Source organism: Liolophura sinensis, chromosome 3 (genome assembly GCF_032854445.1).
Source record: "Liolophura sinensis isolate JHLJ2023 chromosome 3, CUHK_Ljap_v2, whole genome shotgun sequence".
NCBI lineage: Eukaryota > Metazoa > Mollusca > Polyplacophora > Chitonida > Chitonidae > Liolophura > Liolophura sinensis.
In genome coordinates, this window is record NC_088297.1 from 1,999,531 (window position 1) to 2,012,738 (window position 13,208).

The window sequence follows — 13,208 nt, forward strand, 5'->3', positions numbered from 1 at the left end:
TGAATCCTGTCACAAAACTGTTTATTTTATTATTACCTATTTTACAAATTATCAATTCCTAAAAGGAATCTCGATAATGTATGTAATTAACATTCCATTCACTTTCGAAATACATAAATACCTGGAACTCTTCTAGCGTGGAGGTAAGAAAAAGGTTACTGTGCAGTCACAACGTTTGTGGTAAAGACGCACGACAGGGGCGGCAGTTTTCGTTGCGCTTGAGTTACTGTATTCTGGACCATACATGCTTCTTTGCGCCAAATATCATATTGCCAATTCTTGAATCGGAACTTTACAACACCAGGGCTCCGATCGGATTAAACGTAAGGACGGTGGAGCAGTCTATAGACAATTGGCCAGTTGTAAAGACAAGGGTGACCCTGTTGTTAGTCAGTGAGCTCCTTCTCATGTGTTCATTGGGAAAAGCTGCTTCTTCAATGAATTGACGTCACTTTACCATCAGACACCACCTTCAAGTTTAAAATTCCCGACAATTGAGTTAGACAGTGTTAGACATTGTTCAGCTGGTATAAACAGTATGTTAACGCCAGTCACGACGTGTCGTTTGCATTTAGTGTCTATTTAAGTAGGGTAATCGATGGCAGTGTCGGGGGCCTCCGTGGCTCAGTTGGTTAGCGCGCTAGCGCAGCGTAATGAGTCTCTCACCAATGCGGTTGCTGTGAGTTCAAGTCCAGCTCATGCTGGCTTCCTCTCTGGCCGTATGTGGGAAGGTCTGCCAGCAATCTACGGATGGTTGTGGGTTTCCCTCAGGCTGTGCCTGGTTTCCACCCACCATAATGCTGGCTGCCATCGTGTAAGTGAAATAATCTTGAGTACGGCGTAAAACACCAATCAAATAAATAAATAAATAAGTAAATAAACGTGTTGTTTGCATTCAGCGTCTATTTAATTAGGGTATTGGATGGCACTGTCTTGTGATTAAGCATCATGATGTCCGTTTCACACTAATCGCTGAGGCCTAGGAGATTGCCAGCCTCGAAGACCATTAGTCCGACATTGCTCCGACGTTAGCCATTATGTTTGGCCAAATTTTGTTTGACCATGGATGGTCCCAAACCAACATCAGAGAGCACTCCATTTAGAAACCTGATGCAGTTTCCTGCCTTCGTCAAACATGTCGAGGCTGTCAGTACAGTCGCCCTCGTTGAGCCTCGCTAATGCTTGGGCATCTTGGCCTAAGAAATAACAGATGGACATTGTGGTTACAATAAATTGATAGACAGAAAGATAAGAAACATAAATGTCTGCAAACTTAAGGCCGTGGGGACATATTTGATAGACATTTTCTGTTTCAAGCGCCCAGTTGCTAAATGTGAAATCATTCAGCACAAAGTGTTGGGAGAGTTACAGAAAACAACTGCTTCTAACGTTTCAGATTGAAGATAAGCCACATTTACCACATCTTCACACGTCCATTACGTCTTCACAAGTGTAAATCGATGTCAACCGAGTCCTCCCCAACCTGTTCTGAGTCTCGTCAAACCAAAAGTGATCCATGACAACTGCACAAGTTCACAAAATAAATATATTTTCAGACTCAACACCCACTGTGGCTGTAAGCCATCTGTCACCATTTTCATCACGTGCAAGAACGAACGAAACTGAAGAGATTGGCGCCATTTGACAACAAGAGGACTGAACCAGCCAAATGGACGACTGGACTTGCCTAGAGTTACATATATAATGATTGCTATAGGTATTCTCTCCTGTTAACGATCTTATTTTTTATTTTGCGCTCACATCAATCACGTGACTTGTATGTGCAACTATCAGAATGAGATGGTGGCCACAGTGGGTGTAGCATCTGAAAGTGTATTTATTTTGTGAATTTGTGGATTTGTCATGGATTATTTTTGGTTCAGCGAAACTCAGAAGAGGTTAGTTGATTGTGGGGACCAGTCGGTTGACATCACTTTACACTAGGGAAGATCTGGTGCGCGTGTGAAGTTGTGGTAAATGTGGCTTGCCATTGGCCCGACACATTAGAAGCAGTCATTTGCCTGTAAATCTCCTAACACTCTGTGTTGGGCGATGTAGATTTACATTTGATGTGTACTCTAACACCGCGACACACTGCTACAGCAACTTCATTCGGTTTTAAATGAAGAGCGCTCTGGTGTTGGTTCGGGATGTTTGGATCCATCCACAGCCGAATAAAATTTTGCCAAACATGACAACAGAGCAGTCTAAGATTAGAAGATCACCCCACGTTATAATGAAACCAACCTGTTATCACCACTGCATCCCATATGTAAACAATGACAAGTCACTTTCGTAGCATTTGGCTTCATTTAAAATTTGCAGAAGTGAAATTTTTGTACAATTTCTGATATTTACCAGTATCGATCATGCATGTTTTGAGGCAATTCTGAAAGAATAGCTGAAATGTGATTAGATTTGTACTGATTGATGTTTTACTGAAAATCTGGCATGGTATATATTCTTAAAATTGAACATTCCTTTGAGCCAAATCTGAAATGTTCATTGCATTAAAGACACGTGAAAGAGCTACAATACATGTATCATGGATTGAAATGTAGTAAGTTCAGCAGGTTATTTTTCTTGTGTGTTTTGTTTCAGGTGTTTATCAGAAAGGTTTGCCCAGGATTTACACGGCTGGCCCTGGAGACGTGACCATGGGAGTTACCCTCGAGAGGGTGCAGTTCAAGTTTGCCTCCATCATAGGAGAGCTCTGTAATGAACCCAAAATCCTATCTCAGTTTGCTGTGTGGCTTGACATGAGACTGGCAGAGTTCAAGCTTAGGGGATCCATTACCTTAGGTAAGTATCAGTCCTCATCATATCATCTGTGTGAAGGTATTTTCTTCACATCTGTAAACAAAAAGCCCATAATGTTAAAAAGCACATGGCAGACTAAAAAAGCAAACAAGGTTCAGGTGAAGTCTGCAGAAACAGTTGCCCTCTCCGGCTTTAAAAATAACACATACCTGACTGGTTAAAACTGATGACATTTCAGCTCTTTGAGTTCTCTTAATGTGTGTACTTTTCATTCCTTTCAACTGTGATATCTAATTTATGCAGCGTCATGAAAATAAAAAGGTATAAGTTTTAAACTTGTCATCTTGAGGAAGGGTGCACCTTATCGATGCATATTTGCATGTTGAATGTATAAAAACTGCAGTACATGTATTTTTTTCTTATTTCACTGAGCAGTTGCTGTGATGGGGTGTATTTTGTCTCTGTCTCACTGAACAGTTGTCATGATTGTGTGTATTTTGTCTTGTCTCACTGAACAGTTGTCGTGATTGTGTGTATTTTGTCTTGTCTCACTGAACAGTTGCCGTGATTGTATGCATTTTGTCTTGTCTCACTGAACAGTTGCCGTGATTGTATGCATTTTGTCTTGTCTCACTGAACAGTTGTTGTGATTGTGTGTATTTTGTCTTGTCTCAGTGAACAGTTGACATGATTGTGTGTATTTTGTCTTGTCTCATCGAACAGTTGCTGTGATTGTGCATATTTTGTCTTCTTTCACCGAGCAGTACTTGTGATTGTGTGTATTTTGTCTTGTCTCACAGAACAGTTGTTGTGATTGTGTGTATTTTGTCTTGTCTCACTGAACAGTTGTTGTGATTGTGTGTATTTTGTCTTGTCTCACTGATCAGTTGTTGTTGTTGTGTGTATTTTGTCTTGTCTCACTGGACATTTGCCATGATTTTATGTATTTTGTCTTATCTCACTGATCAGTTGTTGTGATTGTGTGTATTTTGTCTTGTCTCACTGAGCAGTTGTTGTGATTGTGTGTATTTTGTCTTGTCTCACTGAACAGTTGTGATTGTGTGTATTTTGTCTTGTCTCACTGAACAGTTGTTGTGATTGTGTGTATTTTGTCTTGTCTCACTGAACAGTTGTTTTGATTGTGTGTATTTTGTTGTTTGGCTAGAGATCTACATGGACATTTACATGAACAAATGAAATAAAGTTTAGAAACATTACAAAATGTAGTGTATGTTACATTAACTTTGCCATATAGAAGGGTACTTCAAATGTCCCATGCATATACACATTTACATTTAGGTGTACTTCATGTTGAAAATAATACATTTTTAAGTCCATAACATCAGTCCACACATTGCTGCTTGCACATTTATCTGTTTATACATTTTATTTTTTGGGTATAATTTCACAATTTACGTCGTTTCTCATGATTTCAGCTGGCTTCTTCGTACTCATTCGTGATAGGGTATGATTGAACTGTTCAGTTTTTGTTATTTGCCTCTTATGTTACAGTGTGTGTACCTTTATCAATTCTTGTGGTTTGTGTTGATGGTAGATTGTTCAGGGGAGCCAACTCCTCCAGGCTGGATGCAGGGCCTCGAGGAAGCCATTGCTGCAAACCGGCATAACAAACGCTCGCGGCAGCCTGACTTCACGGACCAGTCTATTCGCATCGCAGATGAAGACGATGTCATCGTCACAGATGAAACCTCTGCGCACCCTCCACATCCTGTGTCAATGCACAGTTCAAGGAGCCCTCCAGTTTCTCAGGAAAGACGCAAAGTCTGGAGAAAAAGGGGAGACAACCCTGCAGGCACGCTTCACCAGGACCAGTATCATTCTCCTCCCAAAAACTTAAAACTGTCCAGCACAACGGCGGCCAGTGCTGACATTCACAATCCTTCTTACACAGAGAGCCTTGTGTCCATCATACAGGTACCTGGCTCAGCAGTCGAGGCTGTCCCCAGTTCTGTGTCATCTGTAAGTGATCGTGTAAACCTGGCACTGGATGGCAATGCTAGTGGGAGAGTTGGGACTAATGATTGTCACCAGGGAGATATGTCCAATTTGTCTGTGTACTTTCCACAAAGTTCTGCAGCGTCATTCTCAGGAAGGGAAAGCAATCTTTCAGCAGAGAACACATTGGAGTATAATGTGCTCACGTCGATGAGCGGTGTGCTAAGTCCTTCTGGTGAGTACGTATTTACGCTTGGAGTTTTGCATCGTATTTAACGATTTTTTTGTTAATGAGTGATTAGGTGTGTGAACATATGTTGTGTCTTCTTCTGGCAGGGCGAGTCCCTGCCACCAAAGTCCTACCGCCACTGAAGTATCATTCTGAAGATACCCTACGCATACATGTACTAACACCGGGCCAGCTAGTCCTCTTTAATTGATCTAACCTCTCAGTGCTGAATGCCAAGCAATGCATCTACAAGTACAATTTGTGGTATAACCGGACCCCAGTTTGATCCCAGCTCTCCCAAGTTCGAGTGAGTGAGTGCTTGGGGTTTAACATTGTACTCAACAATTTTTCAGTCATATGACGACGAAGGAATCATTAGGGTGCATGTACGTGTAATGTGCCTCCTTGTTGCAGGACGGATTTCCACCGCTCTTTTATTTAGTGCTGCTTCACTGAGACGACTTACCGAAGGCAAGTAAGCCGCCCCGCCCGAGCCATTATACTGATACGGGTCAACCAGTCATTGCACTATCCCCTTCATGCTGAACGCCAAGCGAGGAGGTTACAACTTCCTCTTTTAAAGTCTTAGGTGTGACTCGATCAAGGATTGACCCTTGATCTATCGGTCCCGAAGCGGCCCAAATTCGAAGAGAATGCTCTAGCCATTAGGCCACCAAAACGTCTTTTTGGTGATTAATGCTGTTAGGCAGTCTACATGTATGTAGGTATAGACCGTCCATGAAGAGTCCTTTGTTCAGACTAAAACAACCCTATATTAATAAAAGTAAGATAAGGTCAGTAGGGACCTTATTTTTTTTTTATGGCTTATGAAAAATATTTTAATGAAATGATCTTCAAGAGAAAAGTGAATAAAACGTTTACCAGAAAATCGTGAGCTAAGCTTTAGAGGCAGGGGCCTTTTTTTCAGGCTGGGTCTAATAACCCCAGTGAATATATTTTTAATGATACCTTTAATCTGTAACGTTGTTGTCAATTTCTGAACTCCCTTAATCAGATAGATGATGCTTTGGGGAGTTTTTTTTTGATATTTTGTCGAGTACGTGATATTAACATGTCCTTATTCACTGTCCCTCACATGTACAACTTTAATATGTGCCCTGAATGAATGGATTGAAGAAAAGCTTGAATAAATAGGAATTTCAACTTGGACTTAAGTGGATTTTCTGGCAAAATTTGATGAAAAATCAAATACTTTGCAACACAGATAGATGTATATATGTATATTATGCTCAAGAGAAGTGATGTTCAATGTGTGCAAGCACAAGTTAAAAATTAACTTGCCAAGCGCGTATGTGGAAAGGTCTGCCAGCAACCTGCGGATGTTCGTGGGTTTCCCCCAGGCTGTACATGGTTTCCACCTACCATAATGCTGACTGCCGTCGTATAAGTGAAATATTCTTGACTACGGCGTAAAACAAATAATCAAATCAATCAAATAAAAAAATAAATAACTTGTCAAGAGCTGGACAGTTTCTGATGTCACATCCATTAGAAATGAAAAAAATAAAATGAAGTAAACAACAAATCTTTAATTACACCGAAGAAAAAACAAAAGTGTATTACATATAGCTTAGTTTAAACCTTAAACCTGATGTTTACTTCACAAACAAGCACATGTCATAAAAGCCAGTGGAATAATCTCATGTGATCATTGAACATTATAAGGAGATCATTGGCTAGTGTATCCTGAAAGTGAGTTCTTGCCTCTTTAGTGAGCATTTGCACAGCCTGAAGTGTGTTGAAGACCACTTGGCTTCCAAATCATGGTGTGCACAGCTGATTACTCCCAAAGTGCAGGTTAGTCATCAGAATATCAACACTTTGATGTCACCATCAGAGAATGGTACTGTAGCACCTGTTGTATTGGTGTTATAGATGCCAGATGTTTTTCAGTCAATCAACCAGTCAATTTCTACAGGACAGTTAATAATATAAATATAAACTGCCCATTAGAATTACCTGAACAATGTTAACACACCAGTTGCATTTAGATTTTGTGATTATGTGACCATTTGGCAGTTTAAGATTTTCCCATCTATTAGCTAAAACTTTTGTGAACAGTTATGTGTTGACATGATTGGTTTGGTGTGTGAGTTTACAAAAGCTCCAGATAATGTGCTTTTCTGAATTATGCCAAAATAACCAATGTATCTAGTCTCTTTTTATTATTCCAGAGCTGTGAATGTTGTAAGAGTTGTTTTATGATTGCTTATTGGATGTAGGCCTAATTTTTTGAAATTTAAATTGTTTTTGTGTTCAGTCACTAGCCCCAAACTTTTTTATTAACAATTTTGAAACATTCTGGTGAAGACATTGATTAAATATTCATTCAAGGGGTGCCTCAGAAAATTTTCATGAATGAGATTGTGTGTGTTTTTTTGGTCCACAAGAGCTTATCGGTGCCAGACAAACCGGTTTAGGAAAGCAATAATTGGGAGATAGTGTCACATGGAGAATATTCCCGTGCTAAGAGTTTGGTTTTGTGCCAGTGTCAAAAGGCAAGAAATGGTCAGTGTGTTCATAGGAGATTTTATGACGATAGGAAAGGGTACAGACATGTCCAATTTGACAACAGTGAATTCGAGGCAGCAACAAAGCTGTAATAGAGGCCATTTGAGGGAGAAGGAGGATGTTTTTTAGTTCTGGCATATCTGGCATGGTTTTTTTTTGTCCTGCAACATGTAGTACCCTACCACTCCTGCCATTATACCGTCAGATTATGTAGCTCCCAAAAAAGGACGTGTTGAATGGCTTGTCCTGGTTCATATTCTGGGTTATATGTCCCTATGTCCCTACAAACCTTCCGCACCTACATGCTGTGGGAGCAGATTTGAAAAGTTGGTTAAGTGCATGTATTTAAGAAAAAAAGTCGACCGCAATTGGGCCTAGGATCGTTTTATGTGCTTTTGTTGGCGTTGGATTATAGAAAATGCATCAGTGCACCTATACTTGTGTATACCGTGTGATGACGCTCTGGTGAAATTCTCGATTTGTAACTTTCGTAGTCTTCTCCATTCTTCGTGTATCGGTATTTTCGCATGTACATATTCTGCATTGATAAGCTCTGGTTTCAAACCATGGTAAACAAGTGTTTCCTTTTCGGGCTTTGTTCCAGACAACACGCCCTGGCGATCACCCACAGTAGATACGGAACGCTCCTCCACTCTGCCAGCACTATTCAGCGACAAGCGAGGGAAGTACGCTATATACACTGCCAAGCAGCGAGCCGACATGGCGCGGTACGCTATTCAAATTGGGGTCTCCAAAGCTAGTCAACACTTTTCTGTATTGCTGAATAAAGCCATCCGACCCAGCACCATTGTTTCCATCAAACAGCAGTGTTTGCGATACATGAAGGACAACAACTGTAGCTTAGATGACGTCAAAGAGCTTCCAAGAAGTTCTCGGTACGACATACAGCTAAGTAGGACGGAGTCGTCTGGAGAAAGTTAGCAGTATCTGAGAAAATCTCGAACGTAGAGAACACTGCAGGACATTTCCGGTTTCTGTTAATGGCGATTTGGGATGACTTTGGAGGAAATTGAAGGAATGTAGTGACAAGAATACAGTGTTGGGTGCGACCGCTTCGGTGGCCAAATGGTTACCGCGTCGTCCTCGGAGACCTGGGATCAAACCCGGGTCGAGTGATGCCAAAGACTTTAAAAGTGATACTTGTTGTTACCTCGCTTGGCGCTGAGCACAGAGGGGTTAGAGCAACGAAAACATGACTGATTGGCTCAGTGTCAGTATAATGTGACTGGGTGGGGTGTTATGTCTGTTGTCTTCTGCGTGATACTTCAGTGTCAACGGTGCTTTGGAAGACACGGTTTATGTACACACACCGAATTATTCCGCAGCGTCGTATGAAAAATTGTTAAGTACGACATAAAACTCATACATACGACGTGGGCTGTTTTACTTCTATTATACGTGTGAAAAACTAAAATGAGTTTGAGGGTATATCCAGCGGACATTCATAATAGAAGAACGGAGCTTAGTTGACAAGTATGAATAACGTCCACGAGTTGGATTCTGTAACCAAAAGCCGCTTACAGAATGGTTTTCAAGAGGTACATGTTCTTTCAAAGTAATTCTTATGCTGTTGTGACTCTATAATTTGTTTTCAAGCCTTACTTTCTCGCTGTCCTCTCCACCAGCCCACCTAGGCTAATACCACTTAAAGCCGACTCCACGAGTGGCGGCGGTCTGCCTCTTGATGACGTGAAATCGGACAGCCAGACAGCAGTCATTGCTTTCCAGAGCAAACTCATAACCCCAATTTGCGTTCAAGTATGACAAGTAATTTTGGCTATTGTTTAAGGTTCTTTACATTTTGTGATTTCGACATTTTTAGCTCATCTGTACAGGCCTTACTCTTGTTGTACCCTGGGCGTCGGCGTGTAATAATACGGAAAGCAATGTCAAACAAAATTTAAGGGGTTGTATCTTAAAATGTGCTGCAGGTGTTGAGATCAGGAGTTTCTCACATGCAGATCACAGTACCATAAGGAGGATATTCCATCGTTGATTCGGTGTGTGCATATTAAATACTGTTAATTCCCGAATCCCTGACTTAGTGCAATGTGTATTGGAATCAAAGTTAAACAAATTGTTAGGGGTAATATCTCAAAAAGGTACAGCACGTATTGACCTTAAGTTTTACATGCATATAAAGCACAGTGACACAAGGGGGATGGTCCATTGCTCATGTGCTGTGTGCATATTGTTTAGGGTAAATTACCAAATTCACAATTTCAGTACTTCAGGTATTGAGCTGAAGTTTTGCATTAATGTGTCTCCTACAGGTCTTGCTACCAAATCTAAGTTTCTTGGAAAAACTCATTTATGTGATTGCTCTAACTACCTTTTCGTCAAATCCGTAGTATTATACCGATATGACAATCTGGGTCAGGATTGCTACAAACGAAGTACCGCATTTCACCAGCAGTTTAGCATTTTTCAGGTGACTTATTTTACTTGCTTTTGGTTGATGTCCACACCTCATGGGACAACTTAAAAGGTTTTTGGAAAGTTTGATTAATACTTCAATATCTTATCAGAGAAAGTACTGGTATCAAAAGTGCCGTTTTAAGGCCCCTATGTACGGAAAACGCAAACTTGAAACACAGTATATAGTCGTGAAAGTAAAGTATTTTTACACTGTAATCGACGAGGATGGGATTGTCAGCCATACACACAGATGTACATGCTTATATTTGTTTACAAGAGAAAGAAAACATTATCTTTATCCACTGAGTTAATTTAAATCACGATAAAAGGTCTAGTCATGCTGACAACAGAACAGTTTTGAGTTTTGAGCACTTTTTTCTCGTTGGTGGTGGAAAAGTCCAACTGTATGACACCAGGGGATGCTCGTCTTACCATCTACACATAAACAGCGTGACCGTACTAAATAGACCTGTACTCTTCACGGTGTGGCTAACGTGTCGTTAAGCCATAATCGTTCATTCTAAAGGGCCCAGTCAATTGGCTGAAAAGCGACATACGATCCTCACACGCTCTCACCAGCTCTGAAAACCATGTGACTCGCGTCGAGTTTGTCGGATTAGTTTCAGCGGACCTTTCCTTGCTAATCTTTCAGAACCCATATTTTTATACGTATTTATTTGATTGTTGTTAAACATTATGGCAAACAAATTTTCACCAACCGACCGATAACTCCTATGGGTTGAGCAAAAAGTAGTGTCCGATGAATACCGGCGACCCTGGGGAAATTACTAACAAGCTCCCCAACTTGGAGATACAGTATGCACACCATATTCTCCCTCTCGAATTGCTATGGTTAAGCTCTTGCTCACAACCATACCATATATGCCAGAACTAGAAACATACCTCTTCTTTCTAAATTAGTTTTCTTGCTTACAGGAATCCACGGTGTGAAATTGGCCATATCCGTATGCTTTCCTATTTTCATGAAAGACAATGAAGTATCTTTCAGCGAACAACTGCACGTTATTTGTCATGGCACAAAAGCCCCATGATCAGTGAGAGTTGCAGAATCTACGTATCCCTTGACCATGGGCGAGTTTGAAGCCCCACCACGTGTATCCTGGCCATGAAAATGCAGCCATCTTTAACAACTCTACCATTGGTCGCCCCAAGAGCCTAATCATATACAGGATTAAAGCAATACACAGGCGAACACAGAAAATAAACCCTATATCCAAAAGCATCGTCTCTAATTATAACATGAACATTGTTAGTGTTTGGAAAGAAAGCATTGTTCCACATATTTTAAAAAAAAATGTCTATAGGTTATATAACGATAACAGTCTGAAAAATAAGTATTAACGCTAAATATGTGTAAAAAAACAGTTACAGGTTGTTTGTCGACACAATTGTTTTTCATGTACATGTATAATTCATTCGGGGGCCTCCTTGGCTCAGTCGCTCAGCGCGCTAATGACCTAGCAGCCTCTCACCAATGCGGTCGCAGTGAGTTCAAGTCCAGCTCATGCTGGCTTTCTCTCTGGCCGTACGTGAGAAGGTCAGCCAGCAACCTGTGGATGACCGTGGGTTTCCCACGGGCTCGGCCCGGTTGCTTCCCACCATAATGCTGGCCGCCGTCGTATTCTTGAGTACGGCGTAAAACACCAATCAAATAAATAAATTTAGTCTGGACACTTTCTCCTAGAACACTAATCACCGTCCTGTAGGTGAATTTATTAGACGCATGCCATTAAATGAGAATAAGGTAAAAAGATAATTAAGTAAATCTCGTTAAGCATGAACTAACGTGTTTGTTGTTGTTGGTGTTATTGCAGGGTCTACTCCCCAGAAGCGAGAGAGGACGTACTGGTCACACGAGGAAAGGAGAGCCATTATTACCAACCTCCTGCCGATCGTCCAGCGTACGAGAAAACCGCCAACGAAATCCGACGTGTACGAGTTGTTAGAGAGAGAGCCGGTGCTGGGTACGAGGCATTGGGAAAAGGTGAAGTTTCAGGCCTGGTCCATGTACCAGCAGATGATGAAACGTCAAAGAAATAACGCACAAAACTCGCAGGATACGCCAGCGGAGCCATACCTTGGAGACACCTGATGGTTGCCATGTAGCAACAGATGGTTTGACGTAAGAATAACGGTTTATGTTGCTTCTTGGAGGCACTGGCTTAACCAGGGCAATGGAGAACAGATGGCCAACGGTCTGACAGTCTTCAAATGCCAGTTGAACCATGACGGCACGTGATGGTTGACCGTCGAGAGACATGAACGAACTGATGGTCAGTCGGGAGACATACTTCAGCTGTTAACTGAACAGTTGTAACATCTGACGGTGGACATAAGCAACATGCAAGAGCTGAGGGTCAATCTTCAGGCAAACATTAACATTCAGTTGAACCATGGCACCACTTGATGGTTGAACGGCAGGGTGATCTGAATCAACAGATAGTCAGTCCCCAAACAAAATCCAACATTTAGTTGATTCATTGCACTACTTGATGGTTGAACTCCAGGGGACATTTACGCGCAAATAGTCATACAAAGCGATGGCACAGAGCCTCTGAGCGCATGAACTGACACATGGCAACACCTTAGTCCGGGAACAATGGGAGGTTTATCGGTCAGGCCGCATACAATCGGTCAGTTTGACACACCAAGTGGGAAAACTCCAAAATGGTGATTCTTTAGTGCTGCATCAGTGAATAGCACCCCAGGGGTGATTTATAGGATTTAGTTATTTGATTCGTTGTTTTACGTCCCTAGGTGTGATATTGAAAGTACCCCAAGACTAATTTTATCCATGACGATTGAATAGGAGGATGAAGCTCATGTTATACATTCCTCATGACATCTTGATCATTGAAGTCATTTCTTAAGTTCCTAGTTCATGCTATAATCCGCTTAAGAACGGCCTAATTAATGACTTTTATCGGTCATTTGGAGAACGAAGACATGTTTTTTTTTAACAAAAAATACCTTAAGATGTGCTTATTATGAAATAGTAATTCTTAAGTTCTAACTCCATGCTCAAAACCATATTAGAACGTGTCATATGTCAGTATTTGGGCTAAATTACCTTAAAACAAGGGTATCGGTCGCGATTCAGTACGAGGATGAAACTTATGTGATACGTTCCTCTTGAATACTCAGGTTGTCATGGCTGTGTAAAATGGGTTTCATCCTTGTACTGAATCGTGGGCCATAAAATTAAATTCGGGTGCATTGGCAAGGGCGTTGCACTTGCGAATCACCATTTTGGAGTTTTCCACTATGGTTC

At 41.2% G+C, this 13,208-nt stretch overlaps 1 protein-coding gene across 2 annotated transcripts; it reads left to right on the forward strand.

Annotated features, from left to right (window-relative positions):
- Nucleotides 1-10: 10 nt before the first annotated feature.
- LOC135464171 (uncharacterized) lies at nt 11-12,578 on the forward strand. Of its 2 annotated transcripts, none has more exons than XM_064741672.1 (4): nt 11-143; nt 2,602-2,802; nt 4,316-4,951; nt 11,752-12,578. In XM_064741672.1, the coding sequence occupies exons 2-4, from the start codon at nt 2,658-2,660 to the stop codon at nt 12,027-12,029; spliced, it is 1,059 nt and encodes a 352-aa protein (XP_064597742.1). In that variant the 5' UTR covers nt 11-143; nt 2,602-2,657; the 3' UTR covers nt 12,030-12,578. The 2 variants fall into 2 exon arrangements, with proteins under 2 accessions (XP_064597742.1, XP_064597741.1); XM_064741671.1 differs by lacking the exon at nt 11-143 and adding an exon at nt 239-323.
- Nucleotides 12,579-13,208: the final 630 nt, after the last annotated feature.